General features: G+C 51.9%; 5 protein-coding genes across 5 annotated transcripts; 3 read left to right on the top strand and 2 right to left on the bottom strand.

Annotated features, from left to right (window-relative positions):
* Positions 1-834: 834 nt before the first annotated feature.
* On the bottom strand, positions 835-1,736 carry HD553DRAFT_325434 (uncharacterized protein; the record flags this gene model as incomplete). Its single annotated transcript, XM_046181613.1, has 2 exons — positions 835-951; positions 1,023-1,736. The coding sequence occupies 2 exons, from the start codon at positions 1,734-1,736 to the stop codon at positions 835-837; spliced, it is 831 nt and encodes a 276-aa protein (XP_046034648.1).
* A 1,500-nt stretch (positions 1,737-3,236) lies between these two features.
* Positions 3,237-5,597, bottom strand: HD553DRAFT_325435 (uncharacterized protein; the record flags this gene model as incomplete). Its single annotated transcript, XM_046181614.1, has 5 exons — positions 3,237-3,526; positions 4,091-4,154; positions 4,219-5,049; positions 5,076-5,214; positions 5,404-5,597. 5 exons carry the CDS (start codon positions 5,595-5,597, stop codon positions 3,237-3,239), a joined length of 1,518 nt encoding a protein of 505 aa, XP_046034649.1.
* A 1,543-nt stretch (positions 5,598-7,140) lies between these two features.
* On the top strand, positions 7,141-9,158 carry HD553DRAFT_80505 (uncharacterized protein). Its single transcript, XM_046184504.1, has 3 exons — positions 7,141-8,159; positions 8,226-8,459; positions 8,535-9,158. The coding sequence occupies exons 1-3, from the start codon at positions 7,353-7,355 to the stop codon at positions 9,084-9,086; spliced, it is 1,593 nt and encodes a 530-aa protein (XP_046034650.1). The 5' UTR covers positions 7,141-7,352; the 3' UTR covers positions 9,087-9,158.
* A 278-nt stretch (positions 9,159-9,436) lies between these two features.
* On the top strand, positions 9,437-11,683 carry HD553DRAFT_315470 (uncharacterized protein). The gene is made up of 4 exons (XM_046180484.1): positions 9,437-9,988; positions 10,056-10,225; positions 10,285-10,603; positions 10,680-11,683. The coding sequence occupies exons 1-4, from the start codon at positions 9,571-9,573 to the stop codon at positions 11,390-11,392; spliced, it is 1,620 nt and encodes a 539-aa protein (XP_046034651.1). The 5' UTR covers positions 9,437-9,570; the 3' UTR covers positions 11,393-11,683.
* Positions 11,684-11,805: 122 nt separating this feature from the next.
* Positions 11,806-15,734, top strand: HD553DRAFT_80549 (GNAT acetyltransferase 2-domain-containing protein). The gene is made up of 10 exons (XM_046184505.1): positions 11,806-12,177; positions 12,242-12,422; positions 12,494-13,105; positions 13,169-13,903; positions 13,974-14,048; positions 14,115-14,243; positions 14,308-14,590; positions 14,651-14,767; positions 14,832-15,351; positions 15,408-15,734. Exons 1-10 carry the CDS (start codon positions 11,867-11,869, stop codon positions 15,640-15,642), a joined length of 3,198 nt encoding a protein of 1,065 aa, XP_046034652.1. The 5' UTR covers positions 11,806-11,866; the 3' UTR covers positions 15,643-15,734.
* Positions 15,735-17,194: the final 1,460 nt, after the last annotated feature.

Genomic DNA, 17,194 nt, shown 5'->3' on the forward strand with positions numbered 1-17,194 from the left:
CTGATCCTGCTGGTATTTATACGTACAAAGGCAATACAAACCCAGGGTTCTCGAAAGATCTGTCACGTCATGCTAATGTCTTCCTTTGATATCACATGATGCGATCATACTGTGTCATATGCCAGCATATCACGTACTAGCACGTCATATCATGCTGGAACGACATGTCAGATGATCAGATGAGTTGTCGCGATGATGATCCTTTGAACGACGCGTGATCGTTTTCGCGGTTCAGCCTGAATGCAGAGCGAAGGGCTTTTCTTTTGGCGCATGCGGCCTCCTGAACCATGAATCAATTTACACTGTACAGCTCTGATGGCAACACATGCGGTCTCAGATGGTACAAAAGGCACAGGTACCACTTTGGCGTATATCGCTCGAGCTAGCGATGAGCCGGTTCGAATCACGTCTACTATCTTCAGCAGACGGGCTCCGTGTCGTATCTCCTTGTCGCGGAATACCTGTCGTATGCCTATAGGGAAGGGGATCAACAGGACGATATGATCCTTGTAATAATCGGTCAAGTCGTCTTTGTCCGGATCCCGCAGCCCTTTAGATTTCTACTTCACAGACACGTTCTATTACTTCGGTCCGACCAGTTAGTCAAAGACGTCATCTGAGCACCGACCATTCGTGACAAGATGTGTGACTCTGTATCGAAACCGTGTCAAGCGTGCTCCTCTGCATCTTTGATCTGATATGGCAAAAGTATCCAAAAAAAACAAAACCCCTTCTTGCACGCTGCTCTCCGCCAAATCGCGGCGAAAGCGATGCTTCCGTATAGAGTACTTCAAATTGGACTGGTCTGATTAAAAAAAGGCTGATGGCATTACTCTATGCTGTCTGTAGCTCGTTACAAGTGGGAAACTCTCCGATAAAATCTGGGAATCTTGTGGCACCATTGTCGTAGAAACAAGTCACAACCCTCTTTACCACCTCCTCGATTTGAATCTGCAAAGATGTTCCCGACAGTATGTCAGCGCAAACGCTATGCTTGATGATAAGGTCACTTGGCGACTCACGGAGCACAGGATATCCAGCCTTGTGAGCATCTTCAGTTCTAGGTAAGGCACCCATTGCTGGGAGCAACCGCAGTTCCTCTTTTCCTGGTGTTCCACTTTTTCCAGGTGATCGGTCAGCCAAAGATGACCGTGCCTGATCTTTTGCTGCTTGTCACGCTGAAGTCGATCACCTTTCAAGTCATCGATCTTCATTCGTGTAGGAACGACGAGCCAGCAGTGAGGCTCGGGGTGTTCCACCTCGCCTCGCTCGTAATCTCTTCGCCACAACCATTTCAACGCCGCGTCATCGTCGGTACACCATTCGGCTCGGTATAGCGGGGCTTGTATCGGCCACTCATACCGTTCTTGTTGCATCTCCTCCTCCGACTCTAGCATGGTCTGCAGAGAAGTTTCGCTCTGCTCCGGTGAGAGGCTCGCTGTACTGGAGCGGTCATCCGCTATCAAATCTGCTATTACCGCCCGCCGGACCCCCCTATTGTTAGGGTCTCTGATTATGCGAAGAACAGTTTGCTCCAAAGTCTCTTCGTCTATCGTTGTTGCGCCGTTCCCGACTGATTCATTCTCCAGGGATCGAGGAAGCGTGCCCGGGAAGATAGAGGTGAGAGGGCCCAACGTCCATACTATCTCATCCTCAATCGGAGTAGATGGCTGGCTTTCATCGGATTCAAGAGATGGGGGTTCAAGCTTCAGTGGTTCTCTTGTGTAGATTGGCATCATGCAAGTATACTGGTGTATGGCAATCGTCTGATCTTCTAGGTCAGATGAGATCACTCGAAGAACCTCAATTGTCTTCCCGAAGCGAAATCTCATTCACAACCCAATGTCTAGCGGGACTGATTTATATGATACAGGAGAGATGCATCGAAATGTACAGTCGTATACTCCTTTGTCTTAAATCGCGCCAGAGTCCAGCTGACCACCTTGTTTCATGCCGTCACACGGCTTTGATCAGCACGCGATCGAGGCGTCGTACTGTATCTCGATATCTCAATTGCAAGTTATGTCGCGGCGAGGTTTTCGCGATGTTTCGCCAGATATTACCTCATTCATCAGCAGCCGATACCCTCATGTGACTTGCAGAATCCTTTGTTATCCCATTCTGCCCAAATCACACCATTGGATGATCATGAAGTCTAGCTGAACGTTAGCTGAATGAGCTTTTCTACTCAACACATGCACACGAATCGAGGCGTCGTTGTGAATCTCCATGCACATGATGGGCTCGCTAAAGAGTATGACATAACGATCTAAAGCTCCGAAATTGCAGAAGCCGGCGCGCGAGATCAGGCTAAGTTTGAACCGCAGAAGGGCGAAGACACCAACAGCTCTTCAAGCATGAGCGGCATCACGCCGATAAGCAGGTGGTTGGCTAATCTGCTGATTGAAATAGTCTCCCGAACATGTTCAGCTGAGCCATAACGAGGTATCATGCACAGTGTGTTTAGCATGCTGTTCGAATATCAGATGACTCGCCTGCGGATTCTTGTCAAGATGAAGACTGAGTCAACCTCATTCCGATTATGTTGCCGGGTTGCAACTTCATTTTTATCTTCTAGTTGTGATGTATCCTGCTATGCACATTTTCTGATGCATATCTAGAGGTGTACAACGGTCCCATAGTAAAGCTGCTCTACAAGTATTTCGATGACTTTCGAGTGCGGCGAGCACACCCTGAACAACGTCCAAGGTCGATCCTCCAGACAGACACCTGCTTATCGAGCTTCGCTTGTTTCAGTTGTTCACGAAGATCGTCCACTTGAGCCTATAAATGATCCGCGTAAGCATATTGAGGTGGTAACAAAGACGAGCTTGCCGTACCTTGCATAAGACAGTCTCTCCAGTGATCGCGTGAAGCTTCCCGTCAACGTATCTTGAATCAGCATGATCACTCCGCCCTTCGGCCTGGTCTCCTAGCCTCCTATACACATCGGCATTGATTTCGCCGATAGATCTCAACAGAGAAATCGTTGGAGGGCATCCTTGTACCTGGCCGTGATGTCGTTTAGCTTTTCTGGAGAGTCCGGAGAAACGAGAAGGAAGTCGACTGATCTTTCTGCTGCTGTCTTGGTAGGTACAATTAATTTCTGGTCCATTTGGAGTGGGAATCAACCATATCGTCCGCGTAATGTTCAGTCGGATCACTCCTGCCGTTGTCTCTGATCAGCAAATCCGCATGTGGTCCATCATCCAAGATGAAAATGTTGAATCGCTCAGTTAGGAGAGAAGCTCCGGGTTTCTTAGATCTCTCTTCCATTGACTGAATTTCCTCAAGGTCAGCAGATGATACAGAGTTGCAAATAACATTTTAGGACCAACATCGAAACATCCCGTATCGAGGGTTCCGTGGCCGTCTCTGCTATAGCTGTAAGGGGCAGCAGGGGTGAAGGAGGCGGCAGTTTGTTCCGGCTTGATGGTATAGACCATAATATCCCGCCTTGTGCGTGTTCTACTTTCGATGTCTTGGTCTAGGCTTCGATAAGACTGTTCTGCAGCACTTTTTACACCTGTTCAATGTAGCTACTTATATTCTGGTCAATCCTAGTGGTGCGATCGCGCGAAAGGAAGACTCCGTGATGTCTCCCGGCACCTGATTTCGAAATCGAATGATGTTGTCTGGCACAGCTATGTCGGCATCTCACGTCATACATATAGTGACGACATCATATCGACTCTCGGAACTTCCTTTGATGTCGACGATGTGGCCCACTATTTGCCATCAGTCCTGGATGTCCTAACCTAGAGCTTATCGTTGAAATCGCCCGACTCGTGATGTCAGTCCAGGCGGGTGGCGCTCCACGCCAACAAGTCCGACTTGATGCTGAGAATGCGAAAGGGTCCACAGCCTTGCGTTATAACCAAGCAATGTTCAGAACGCGACGGCTATCCTTGATGTTGCCGTGATCTCGAGCTCTCATCACCCTGTCTCGATCCGTGATCTCAATAGCTGTACAACAGAAGTGGTAGTACGGAACTTTGTATGTGCAATAGTAGTGTATCACGAGGAGCTGATCATACAGTATAAGGCGTGAATAGATGTGAACAGTGCGGCACTTCCTGCAGATCATCACTGTTCGTTGCTCTCTTTGGCCTTCTGGCTCGGACGGCGTTCTCCGCTATACGGAAGAGCTGGATCTGTGATCAACGCAGAAAGGGGATGAGCTGATTTCCCCAGTCACAAATGCTACCGATAGCTCACAAGGCATGCTGAGCCGTCGTCTGTCGTCGTAGAATAGATATTCTGGCTGTAGTAGTAATACCGACATGGGCAACCGCAAGAAGGATCCCTCGGCGCCGGGACACAATAGTTTCGTATGTGAATCATAATCTCGATCATCTCTTGCAACTCGTCATCAGAGTAACAGATGAGCGACCAATCCATCCTGACGCCTTCGAATACCTTCTCCAGGTATTCCCGTCGACCGGGCTCAGGTTGTTCGGACTCGCCATTTGCGTATCCCTGGCCGTCTCCGGTTGGCGGGTCCCATGAATGATCTTCTGGGCTAGCACTTGGTGGCGGTGCTCCTCCCTGCGACTCATGCCATGGACGGTCCCTGCCAGTGTCGGGGAAGCTATGAGCGGCTCCATTAGCGGGATCCCATGACTGATCCTGCCCGTTGGACGTATCGGGAAATCCTAATTCCTCTGGTGATCTCACTTTGCCGTCCGGGTCTGTAAACCAGATATCATAGCCTGGAGGAAGGTTGTCCGCCATCAATTGAGAGCCTAGTTTCACTTGTTCGAGTGAAGGCAGTACAGAGCTTGCCGCCACTACCGATGCGTAATGGGATTGAGGTTCGCCATGGGTTCGGTATCTCGTAGACCGCTTGCTATACTCGTATCCCTCTTGAGGGCAGATATCACTACCTGTGCTTTTCGGTACGAACTCCATATCGCTGTACCCATGCTCGTCGTCATATGTCCTCCTCCGGCGTCGGTCGCTCCGTTGTGTATTGTTGTATGTAGAATAAGCGTGGTGTTTGGTGTATGTCGAGGACCGTCCGTATGATTTGTGCGTCGAAGGGTAGTCCTGTCTAGATGTCGAAGAGGGCTTACTTTGATAATACGCAGACGAGTCTGCATACCAGTCGCGTCCGGAGTCTCTGCGGCGGGATGAGTACGGCATCTTCTCGGAGTATCAAGCGAGGTGTTGACAGTCGTACAATAGGTGGGCGTATTGCTTAACAGGATTTGTCTTGTTCAACGGTGGAAAGGTTCAAGGTCCTCCAAGAAATTCCCTCAAGTGAGGTAGGTAGCCTTCTTTCATATGTCAATACGCCCCGCTTTGCGGGAGGACCGTTCGTCAAGCGTCGTCATCCACAAAGGAAAGCCTGGGGTAAACTTTATGGTTTGACAGGCCTTTGTGGCCAGACGATGTCCTTACCCCTTTGCGCTCGTCATGCGACCACACCGCGCCTGCGATGGTCCTCCTTTGCTCTTCGAATCATCACGAAACGCGATTCGCTCAAGAGGGCGCGAGAACACGAGTGACGCAGCTTGCAGAGTATCAATTGCCGAAGGTCCACCTCCGTTTCTGTACCGATGATCTTGAGGCCATACGACCTTGCAGACTGCCATACTCTCGCCCACAGCTTTGGATGCTGTACCTTTATCCTGTCAACCGCGATCAAGCGACCTACCCGTCCCGCTCTTGATATCGGCAACGGCGACGCGCCATATAACGCGATACGGACAACGGAGGGTTACCTGTTCGTACGACTTAAACTTGAGCGAGCCGATCACCTGTTCACAGGTCTGTTGGAAAGGAGAGAGCCTTATGTCGCCAGATCACCTGATCTACGGGTAGCCTCTGCGAGCCGCGAGCCTGCCCCATATCACGACCCATGGCGAGAGATGGCGACAATACCGTTGCTGATCATGTAACGAAACCCGATAGCCACCGTTTCCTTTCGATTCCCCAATCATACCTTGTGACCATCCGGATGTCGAGCTCAGTGCAAAAATCCTAGCAGCCTCCGAAAGCTATAAAAGTCGAGTACCACTCGAGGTCATATAAGGGACGGGGGTTCTGACGCACCTAGAGTTGGAAGTTCGATCAACATCCATGTGCTGATCGCATTCGAATCGTTTGTTCTAGCTCGCCGGTCATGCCGTCGTCTTTCTTTGTGCGGGCGACGGCAAAGTGAAACGTCAAGTCGCGTGTCTCATCGTCTCATCCCCCCTGTTCTCGCTAATCGTTCTTGTGCACCCTTCTTTTTTTGTGCCCAATCCGATCCACCTCGTTTCGTGACGTGACATGGTCCTATCGGACGTACCCGTGTGCGTGCGTGTGATCGCAGTCGATTGTCTTCCGGATGAAACGCGAGCTAAACCGCCTTGTTCTTCCCCCTTGCTCCCCTCCCCGCCCACGCGCGTCGCCAAGCTTTGGCCGAGGCGAGGGTTGCCACAGCGGAAGAGGGAGGGGAGCACAGGCGCACAGGACCGAGGGGAGCGGAAGCACATTCCATCGATCAAAACAAAGGAGCTGACGCGATGGCCGCAGCGGTCACACAGCCAGAGCGCTCACGCAGGGGTGAGGGTCTCACTCGCATCAATCCTCTCCTCTGATCATCAAACTTGCAACTTTCCATCAACTCCTTTGTCGTGGGAACTCTCTCTTCTCTTCTTCTTCTCATCAGCTCACCGACCCTCGACGACTCGACCTTATAGGACTCAAAAGGAGATTACAGGTTAATCCCTTCGACATCCCCCTCTCGACAATCGCCATCATCAACAACACATTCACTTTTACCAAGTTTCTCGGTCGACTGCCCACATACACTGTCTTTGATCTAGACAAGGTGAGTTTGAGGGTCTCAAAGGAGGGTCGTCATTAGCTGGCGAAAGGAGAACTCCTTTAGCCCGTTGATTGATTGATCAAGGGAGAGCAGGAGCGACGACGACGACAGCGACATACGACCGAAGTGCTAACCGACGTGTTTCGCTTTTTCTCCCTGCCCTTCCTCTCCTGCCTCTGTCTCTGCCTTCTCTCCCGCTTAGCCTTTATACAAATAGAAATCGACTTCTTCATCACATCGGACGAACTTGCCACCACAACAAACCCGGTGTCATCAACGAAATCAACCACTTTTCAACTTCCTACATCTATCTACTCTTTGGCTTGACGTCGAGAGAGATTTATCGACATAGCTTTTACGGATTACCAACACTCTTTACCCTCTTTGGACGACACACGATCGCTTTCTCCCTCTCGGCCTTCTTATCATCCTCTTTACGAAAAACAAAACCGACTAGATCTATCCTAGTCAGCTTTTCACCTCAAAGGAACCTCTTTACACGACCACCACCAAACAGCTTTTACCTCTGAACACGATGCCTTCCTCCATCCGAATGATCGCCGCTCTCTACCTCGTCCTCCCTACGCTCGCGTTGGGTGCTTCAATCCCTCCTCGACCTCGAGGCTGGTGGGGATCCGAGGCCACCGCGACCGAGTCCTCGACTGCGGCCGCTGCCTCTGGTACTCCCGTCCCTGCTTCCAACGTGACCCTCGACGGTGTCTCCAACGCCATCGTCAACTCGTCCGAGACCGAGTCGATGCTCGAGAACGCCAACACCACCGTCGTCGCCGATATCAACGCCGATTCCGTCAACATCACCGACCTCTTGCAAGGGTACGACTTGGCCTTGTTGGCTTACCCCAACGGGACCGCCTACATTGTCGATGAGAACGCCCAGGTCGCCTGTACTGGTGTCGACGAGTGCAAGGCTTACCTCGAGACCGTCGGCGTAGAGGAGATCTCGTGCGACGGAGACGACGACGATGAGGATGATGACGACGAGGACTGCGAGTACACTGACGGTCAAGAGATTCCTGAGACCCCCGAGACCCCGGAGAACCCCAACGGTGCCGACGGATCCGACTCGGCTGACACCCCGGACACCCCCGATTCGCCTGATACTCCTGATTCGCCCGACTACGGCAACGCCGACAACTCGGGATCCGGTTCCGCCTGGCAATCATCGTCTGCTTCATCCGGTTCGGCTCCTGCTGCTACTAGCAAGATTGGCCAGAACGCCGTTGCTACCGGAGGCAACCTCAACCTCGCCGTCTCAAAGACTGCCGATGTTGCCGGTTCGCCCACCGCTTCCGCCTCTGCCGATGCTGACGCTCAGTGCGATGTGAGTCTCAAGGATATTGCTCTACTCCCGCGTGCAGCTGTGTTGACTTTCCTTTTCTTACTCTAGGGTTCCGGTCCTGTCACTGTCACCCAATACGTAACTGTCACCGCCGGTGCTGGTTCCGGTTCGGGTTCTGCTCCCGCTGCCACCTCGGTCGCTGGACAAAACTTGGTCGCTACCGGCAAGCCTTCGTCGAGCGCTTCGCCTACCGTCTCTGCCGGTGCTGCCGTTTCGACTGGATCCGGTTCCGGATCTGGAGCTGTTGTTGAGTCTGGTGAGAACCAGGACGGTGGTGACGAGGTGAGCATGCTCTGGAACGTCCTTTGCGCCGACAGAAGCCTGATCCCTGATCCGGCCTGTTCTGTTTCGTTGTAGGATGAGGACTGTGAGGAATGGGAAGAGGAGGATGACGAGAACGTTGACGAGGACGACGAGGCTGCCTACAACGAGGACGGCAGTATCGAGGAGTGTGACGACGAGGACGAGGGTGACTACCAGCTCGAGGGCGAGAACACCGCTTCGGTCAACGGTACCATCGTCGCTCCCCAGTCCAACAACGCCACCGCTGCCTTGAACGAGACCGCCGCTGCCAACACCACCGCCACCGAGTCGGCTTCTTCCACCGAGGCTTGGGCCACCGCTACCGAGACCGCCTCGGAGACCGCCTCTGCCTCGGGTGAATCTGTCACTCCTACCGCTACTGCCTCTGCTACCGACTCTTACTGGGCCGAAGCTTCCGCCACCGACTCTGCTTCTGCCGTCGCGGGTGATGACGAGCCCATCACTTCCTACGTCGATGCCATTGCTACTTCCTACGTCGAGCCCAGCGCACCCGAGGCTACCGACTCCGCCGTCACCGTCGACTCTGCCGACGGTCTCGTCCGACGGGCGACCCGCGGGTTGAAGAAGGTCGTCAGGAGGGTCTAGGGAATGAAGATAGTAGGAAACGAAGAACAGTAGAGATTTTGGTATCACGTCCTCCATACCCCTCCCACCCCTCTTTTCACGACACGTTCGAGGCGATCCGGCCTTGCGCTCCCCCTTTTTACGATCAACGCATGTCCCCTTTCTTAGTAGTCGTGGTAAACCTGTACTGTCAAACGTCTTTTATGTGATACCCTTGATGGGATAGAGAAAATGTCACGATTCCGATCATATTCTGCCTGGCCTGAATCGCGGTCGAAGCCTGGCGCGCTTAGGATTCGTCACCTCTCACAAAGCGAGAGAAGAGCTGAACTCTCTGAAAGAATCGATCAAAACTCCTTTGGCATAACAATCATCCTCCTTACTCCGTGGTCGACCTTACTTGATTGCTATAGAACCGGATGGCAACCACAGGATCTTAATTCGCTAGTCACGCTCGTAGGAGGGATCATCCCATCACCGTCGACCCACATCGAGCAGAAGAAGCATGAGTGATAACGGCGAGGATTCACCATGGTCCTCGGAACAAGAGGAATCGCTATCAAGTAGCGAAGCCTCACCGTCAGAATCCTCTTCCTCGTCATCTTCTTCATCTTCCGGAAGCGAGGATGGGTTCTTTATTGATCCCCGCCATGCCGCCAGCGCAGATTCCGGCTGTCCGATCGAGATTGCGCCTGTGAACACTACCGTCTCGAGGAAGACCAAGACCCTGCATATCCAGCTTTTTGAGCTGTCAGAAGCCTTGTTCTATATCGATCGACCTTACATGTCGGGACGGTACTTTCCCGCATCTGAAAAGACGGTCTGGCAGACGGCTGTCAAAGCCTTGATCGCCTTGAATCTGCCGCGAAAGGGTCATGCGATCGAGGAAAATGGCATCAAGATGGCCGCTAAGAAAGCTATGGGTACGTACTTCGCTTGGATCCACGTGCTCGTACAGCTATTCTGCTGACTGAATCTTATGTACGACAGCTTGGAACTATCGTAGGCTGATTGATATCAAGTCGCGATTTCACAACGATGCCAAATATCGTGAAAGACTTTCCGGAGCCGAAGCCAGAGCTCATGTGCAGTTCTTTACGACGATGGATCGCTACACAAAGAGCGATGGCTGGCGGGATATATGCGCCTATGAAGCGAGGGTCAGTCGGTATACTCGCCGTGAAGTCAGCCCAGACCGCTAATCGATTAATATCAATAGTACCCCGTTCCCAAGAGCCTTTTAAGCCTTGGGTACGTTGATATCCAGCAAAGAGTCCTCAGGTTGCTACTGCACCAAGCTCTAGGTGGACCGCACTCCCAGGTCCTTGATCTCAGCGATTTGGTTCTTGCGAACGAGATCCCAGATCTTCTCAACGAGTTCCCATGGTCTCGTTGCATGCGCTGGTTCTCTGATGTATCCTCGAGGGGTGTCCTGAACACGATTACAGAGGGTTCAGAGAGCACGGCGATGTCCTTGTTTGACAAGCAACGTCTTGCCGTACATTTTCTGGATCTTACAGGGAATGAAATCGCTGGAGGTGAGAGACCGTACATTGATCCATACTCCGGGATGTCTCTACTGACCGTTAGATGATCATCACATCGCTTCATCAGCGCCGAACGTGCTGTTCGGCACGTTCACCAACTTGAGATGTATCGCTGGCGACTTCAATTTTGGTCCTGCACTTCAGGCCTGTGAATTGTTGGACCACAGGCATCTTGCTGCGGCACCTGAAGCTTGGTCGAGAGACCCGCCTGCTCCGAAGACATACAAGGATGCCATTGCTCGCCAACGACTGCGGAGTTATCCGTGGTATCCGTTCGCGAGTCGCTATCGAGTAAAGCTGCTTTCCGCTGTACGTCACGACGCACTGCTCGATTCTGCAATGCTTATCAGGTTCCGGCGTCATAACGCGTCTGGACCGGCCAGTTTGATGGAAACTATCAAACTTTCGATCCTCACACAAATCGACCCCGACTTTTTCTGGAGGAATCAGGCCCTCCAGGTCGGTCAGATTGTCGATGCTCTCGGCGCCGAAATTGTCGCGGAACCCTTGCGGAGATCCGTGTTCACAAGCCTGAGCGACTTACAGAAGGCAACGGTCCTCGGAAGCGCTCCTGGACATATGCCTTCTCATCTTTGGGAGGCATTCTTAACTAGCTATATGTGTGGGTTATGCTTCCGCTTGGTCTCGTCCGGCGGTCGCAGGGTCTACTTTAGCGTCAAGAAGCCAGCCCACTCAAACCTACCACGGAACGCGAGCATCATAATCGTAGCCCAGGCTTGCTCGGATTGTGTCGTTCGGCCCCTTCCAGATCAGGCATAGCGCCGGTTAGGCTGCATATTTTCCACGGCTCCGGTCTCGACCAGGATCCATCACCTTCATCGTCAACTCTCTCCATTCCCCTTTACCCCTCTTGCCTGATCGTCGGCCCGGCTCTCGAAACACGCACGTCGCAACGCCCATTCACGATATTACGACTACGAATGATCTTGCTTTATCTGGTCGACCTTTACGATCACTTGTGTAATGAAGTGTAGTCTCGATTCCTTATGCCTTATACCCATGCCTTATGCCCACGATAGATTGTTAGTTATCAGCTGCCAGACCCTACGGACGCGGACATCAGTCATACTTCTATATGTCCGCGTGAACCGAGCTATCGAGATTTCTGAAAGTTGACCTCCACCTTGGGCATCGCGATGCAGCTCTATTCAAAGATTTGAACTCTAATCATACTTGATACTTGAGGCTTTATCGTTCTACTTAGCTACTTGTCGGACCGTATCTAGATAAACAATGAGGAAGCAACTAGATTCCCGAATCCCGGCTCTGATCTCCAACGGCGTCGCCAACAACCACCGGTCATTCTTCATCCTCATCGGAGATCATGCTCGTGACCAAGTCGTCAACCTGCATTTCTTGCTATCCCAAACCCGAGTATCAGCTCGACCGAACGTGCTTTGGTGTTACAAGAAGGACTTGGGGTTCACGAGTCACCGAAAGAAGAGGGAGAAGAAGATCAAGAACGAGGTTAAGCGAGGGATCCGGGAGGCAAACGAACAAAGCCCGTTCGAGTTGTTTGTAGCGGTCACCGACATCCGATACAAGTGAGTCAGGTCGGCGGAGGAAGTCCGATGGGATGTCTCTGACTTCGAAACTACGGTTCTGTAGCTACTATAAGGAGTCTCACAAGATCCTGGGTCAGACGTTCGGTTTCCTCGTGCTGCAAGACTATGAGGCGATCACTCCCAACTTGCTCGCAAGAACGATCGAGACGGTCGAGGGTGGCGGTGTCGTCTGCTTGTTGCTGAAGAACATGTCGAGTTTGAAGCAGCTTTACACTATGAGTATGGTAGGTATCGATCATGGTGTAGTCCCTGATCTCCACAAGCTAATCGATGGATTTATTCTGCTCTTCCGCAGGACGTCCACTCGCGGTATAGAACGGAGAACCACTCGTCGGTGCAACCCCGATTCAATGAGCGTTTCATCTTGTCATTAGGAGGCAACCCAGCATGTCTCGTCCTGGACGACGAACTCAACGTCCTGCCCATCTCTGCCGGAAAGGACATTGTCGCAAACCCGAACGCTGGACCCAGTTCGCGCATCACCGCCAGCCAAGCCGAGCTGACCTCGCTGAAAAACGAATTGAAGGAGACTCCCGTCATCGGACCTCTTACAAAACTTACTGCCACTACCGACCAGCTGAAGGCTTTGTTGAGCTTTGTCTCAAACGGGATCACGTCGAAGCAGATGAACTCGACCGTCTCCCTGACAGCAGGTCGAGGACGAGGGAAATCCGCAGCTTTGGGTCTCGCCATCGCCTCGGCCGTAGCTCACGACTATTCGAACATCTTCGTGACGTCCCCTACACCGGAAAACTTGAAAACCTTGTTCGAATTCGTGAAGAAGGGTCTCGATGCCCTTGGCTATGAGGAGACTTTGGATTATGACTTTGTCAGGACCGGGAATGAGGAGTGGGGTCGAGCTGTGGTCAGGGTGAACATCTTTAAGGGTCACCGACAGACCATCCAGGTGGGTTTACACGAAAACCAAGTTTGTTTGTGTTTCACAACTGATGTCAAGCCAACTCTGCAGTATATTCAACCTCAAGACTCGCATGTCTTGGGTCAGGCCGAGCTGGTCATCATCGACGAGGCCGCTGCAATCCCCTTGCCTCTCGTACGAAAGCTCCTTGGACCTTACCTGGTCTTCATGGCGTCCACCATCAACGGTTACGAAGGTACCGGTCGAAGTCTCTCTATCAAACTGATTCAGCAGCTGCGAGAGCAGACCCGACCTGTCATTGGAAAAGATGCCCCGGTAGCGGTCTCTACGAATACTTCTGGGCAGAAGATGGGCATGGCCCGTACGCTCGCCGAGATTAAGCTGGAGCAGCCCATTCGTTATGGTCAGGCGGATCCTGTCGAAAAGTGGCTCAACGCTCTGCTATGTCTGGACGCTACCACCTTGCCCCGTCACATTTCTGGATGCCCTCACCCATCTCAATGCGAACTCTACTACGTCAACCGAGATACCCTCTTCTCCTACCACCCAGCATCTGAGGTTTTCTTGCAACGAATGATGGCCCTTTACGTAGCTTCACACTACAAGAACACCCCTAACGACTTGCAACTCATGTCCGATGCTCCTGCGCACCACCTCTTTGTCCTTCTTCCTCCGCTCAAGGACGATGAGAGCACCCTCCCGGACCCTCTTGTCGTAGTGCAGGTCGCGCTCGAGGGAAACATCTCAAAAGACCACATCATGAACCAGCTGGCAAAGGGTACGAGGAGCGGTGGAGATCTCATCCCTTGGTTGGTCTCACAGCAGGTAAGTCGCTGACCGGAATAACCGATTTCATGAGCGTCGTTAAACTCACATATGAACTTCTGATTTGCAGTTCCAAGACGACGACTTTGCCATGCTTTCCGGTGCGAGGGTGGTACGAATCGCAACCCACCCTGATTACGCTAGAGTAAGTTCTCGGTATACACTTGCTTGAACGGTTTGAAGCTCATATTCTTTCCATCGGTAATGGCAGATGGGATACGGTGCTAGGGCTTTGGAATCGCTAAACTCGTTCTACTCTGGAGATCTGCTCAACCTGGATGAAGTGATGGAGGAGGACAGCGTCGAGACTTTTGCCGAGGCTGCTTCCAAGATTGACAAGGTGAGCTGGAAGCTTGTCTCCTTGCGTAGTTGACGCGGCATTGAGGTTGTCTTTGCGAATTAAGGGAACTACGTTGCAGAACGATAACGTCAGCGTGCGAGATGTCAACAAGATGCCACCTCTTCTGCAACGTCTATCGGAAAGGCGACCGGAACAGCTTGACTACCTCGGAGTCTCATACGGTCTGACGAAAGATCTGTTGCGATTCTGGAAACGGGCCGGATACGCACCACTATACGTGCGACAGACCGCCAACGATCTGACGGGAGAGCACACGTGTGTCATGCTGAAGACGCTCAATGGCGAGGTGGCGGGAAGCTCGAATTGGTTGGCCGCTTTCGCTCAAGGTGAGGCACAGCACTTGAATGGGTTTTAGTGCGTGTTTGCTGATCTTACGGGTGGCATAGACTTCCGACGACGTTTCCTCTCGCTTCTGTCATACAAGTTCAGGGAGTTTGATGCGGCTCTGGCACTGAGCGTAATTGAAGGTGCTAGCTCGGCCGATTCGGCTGAATCCGCAAGCGGTTAGTCGTTCTCCAAGATCACCGTGTATAGATCGACAAGCTGATTTTCCATTCTCTGCCGTAGTACTGGCTCCTTCCGAGCTTGGAAACCTGTTTACCCCCTTCGACCTCAAGCGAATCGACTCGTACTCGAACAACATGCTCGACTACCACGTCATCCTCGACCTTCTCCCTTCGCTGGCTTCAATATTCTTCACTCGACGATTCGGCCCTGATACCACCCTGGCCGCAGCCCAACAAGCCATTTTATTGGCCCTTGGACTTCAGCGAAAGACCATCGAAGACGTCGAGAAGGAGCTCAACATCCCGGTCAATCAAGGACTCGCGCTGTTTGTCAAGATCATGCGCAAGTTCAGCCGCCACTTGCACGACTTGCAGAAAAATGCCGTCGGTGCGGATGTACCGGAGCAGGAGCCTACTGTTCGAAGAAACGTCGCCGAGAGTGACAGCAGTGCCGTGGGAACTAGCGATTGGAAGCCGATGAAGACCACCGTCGAGGAGGATCTGGAAGAGGTGGTCGACGAGGAGACCAAGCGCGCACGAGCGATGCAACGGGAACTCATCGATTCGATGGACCTTTCTCAGTAAGTAAGGGCGCGCGATCAATATCATGCGAAGGATCCTGACTCTACCCGCACAGATATGCTATCGACGACGGAACCGATTTCACCGAGGCACAAGCTCACGTCGAGGCGTTGAGCAAGGCCGACCCAAGCCGGAGACAAGGCATGTCGACGGTTGTGAGCGTCAAGGGAGCCAAGCCGACGACGACGACGAACGACAAGTCCAACAAGACCTCGACGGCAGGGAAGCGCAAGGCAGTCGAGGCAAGCGGGAAGGATAGCAAGAACAAGAAGCCGAAGAAGAAGGCGTAATCACTACTGGTGGCGTCTGTTATCTGTTCTGCTCCATCTTTGTTTTTGGTTGTACCTCACTTGTGCCCTCAGATCTCTAGCCTGACTATGCTATATGCGCGTCATGATCCAGTGATAATCCCTAAGGCATTCAAGGCTGAACGCAATCGTCTGCGGTCTGTTAGATCGATAGAGAATACTACAAATGATTCAAAGAGGTGCCACTCGGTATGCCCATGATGACGATCCAGTCACATCGGTCTTCGATACTCTTTGGTCACATTGTATGATCGACTCAATTGTCTGGCCAACTAAAGTACTGTTGCTATACAATCGCTGTGTTTCTCGAAAGACGTTGCCATATTATCCAGAACGGCCGCTAAACCTCTCTAAACCACTGCCGATGACATCGTCGCCGCTTCCTGTCTCCTTGGTTGAATTCGACACGCTTTGGATCGTGCAACTCGTAAGAACACTTGCAGTTTTGAAGGACAAGGGACTGGGAGGTTCCTCAAATGATCCACCATTGGCGGAGGCATTGTTGTCTCGTTCCATACTGGTCAGATGCGATGAGCGACTCTGTCGTTTCGCATCCTTGATCTGCGCCTGGATACCATCTAATAGCGCGACATTTCGATCGTTTGGGAGGTATTCGTCTTCTCCTTGAAGCAAAAGGGCTTCCCTCGCTTCTCGTCTCTTGGATGATGAGCTGATCCATCGTGTTTTTTCAGGAATATGTCTCCTGGCTGCTACATCTACCGGATCTTTATCTCCGCGCCCACAAAACCAGCCCATGATCGTGTTGTCGTATTGCTTTGTTCCGGTTCGAGATTTGATTGGATGTCTGTGTGGGGTGTGACGCAAACTAGGAGGAAGAAAGAATAGCCTATGCCTTCCCTCTTGTAGGAAATTAGATCCTGGGATATATATACTCCCAGTTCCGTAGTACCTACACCGACCCCATGGCTTGCTTGCTTAAAGGCATCGCTCCTTTGAACTTGATCACACAACCACGATCTGGTGTTTCATCCCTGAACGGGACACGAAGCGGCGCCCGCGCGCGTCATATCTTCACCAGCTGCGGGGCTGCTCACGGTGAAGGCGGTGAAGAAAATCTGTTTCTCAATCAGCAAAGAACTTGATTTTCATAAAAGATTAACTAACCTGTTTCTCAATCAGCAAAGAACTTGATTGAGAAACAGAATATACAAATGATAAAGTAAGAGAAAGATATAGTAAATGTGATCTTTTGATGAAGAGCTACAGCCTCCACTCAGAGGTTTGACGCGTCTCGACACCTCCACCCAAACTCTGAGTCGATGTAGTCTTCTTCGTTGGCGATCGATCCCGTATCTTTCTCTCGCAGTCGGTTTCGTAAAGGTAAAAGCGAGCGTTGTTGTTCGTCGAGATTATTGTCGTTCGGTTTCGTATTGTATAAAGATTCTTGAAGTAAAGATCGTGTGCGGGGACATTGGTCGACCCGATGGTGCGTGTACTAGTACGTCTAGTCGTCGGCTTCCGCTTTGGCCTCCACCGATTCGATGTTCGGGAGGTCCATGCTGAGTCCCTCTAA

Source organism: Filobasidium floriforme, assembly GCF_021052385.1.
Source record: "Filobasidium floriforme strain CBS 6241 chromosome Unknown HD553scaffold_18, whole genome shotgun sequence".
Lineage (NCBI taxonomy): Eukaryota > Fungi > Basidiomycota > Tremellomycetes > Filobasidiales > Filobasidiaceae > Filobasidium > Filobasidium floriforme.

Excerpts from the sequence above, each read along its gene's own strand:
- HD553DRAFT_80505 (XM_046184504.1), top strand. The coding sequence starts at position 7,353 with ATGCCTTCCTCCATCCGAATGATCGCCGCTCTCTACCTCGTCCTCCCT. Across the intron at positions 8,160-8,225 it reads ATGCTGACGCTCAGTGCGAT|GGTTCCGGTCCTGTCACTGT; the intron begins GTGAGTCTCAAG and ends TTCTTACTCTAG. Across the intron at positions 8,460-8,534 it reads ACCAGGACGGTGGTGACGAG|GATGAGGACTGTGAGGAATG; the intron begins GTGAGCATGCTC and ends GTTTCGTTGTAG.
- HD553DRAFT_80549 (XM_046184505.1), top strand. The coding sequence starts at position 11,867 with ATGAGGAAGCAACTAGATTCCCGAATCCCGGCTCTGATCTCCAACGGC. Across the intron at positions 12,423-12,493 it reads AGCTTTACACTATGAGTATG|GACGTCCACTCGCGGTATAG; the intron begins GTAGGTATCGAT and ends GCTCTTCCGCAG. Across the intron at positions 14,244-14,307 it reads CTGCTTCCAAGATTGACAAG|GGAACTACGTTGCAGAACGA; the intron begins GTGAGCTGGAAG and ends TTGCGAATTAAG.
- HD553DRAFT_315470 (XM_046180484.1), top strand. The coding sequence starts at position 9,571 with ATGAGTGATAACGGCGAGGATTCACCATGGTCCTCGGAACAAGAGGAA. Across the intron at positions 9,989-10,055 it reads GGCCGCTAAGAAAGCTATGG|CTTGGAACTATCGTAGGCTG; the intron begins GTACGTACTTCG and ends TATGTACGACAG. Across the intron at positions 10,226-10,284 it reads TATGCGCCTATGAAGCGAGG|TACCCCGTTCCCAAGAGCCT; the intron begins GTCAGTCGGTAT and ends TAATATCAATAG.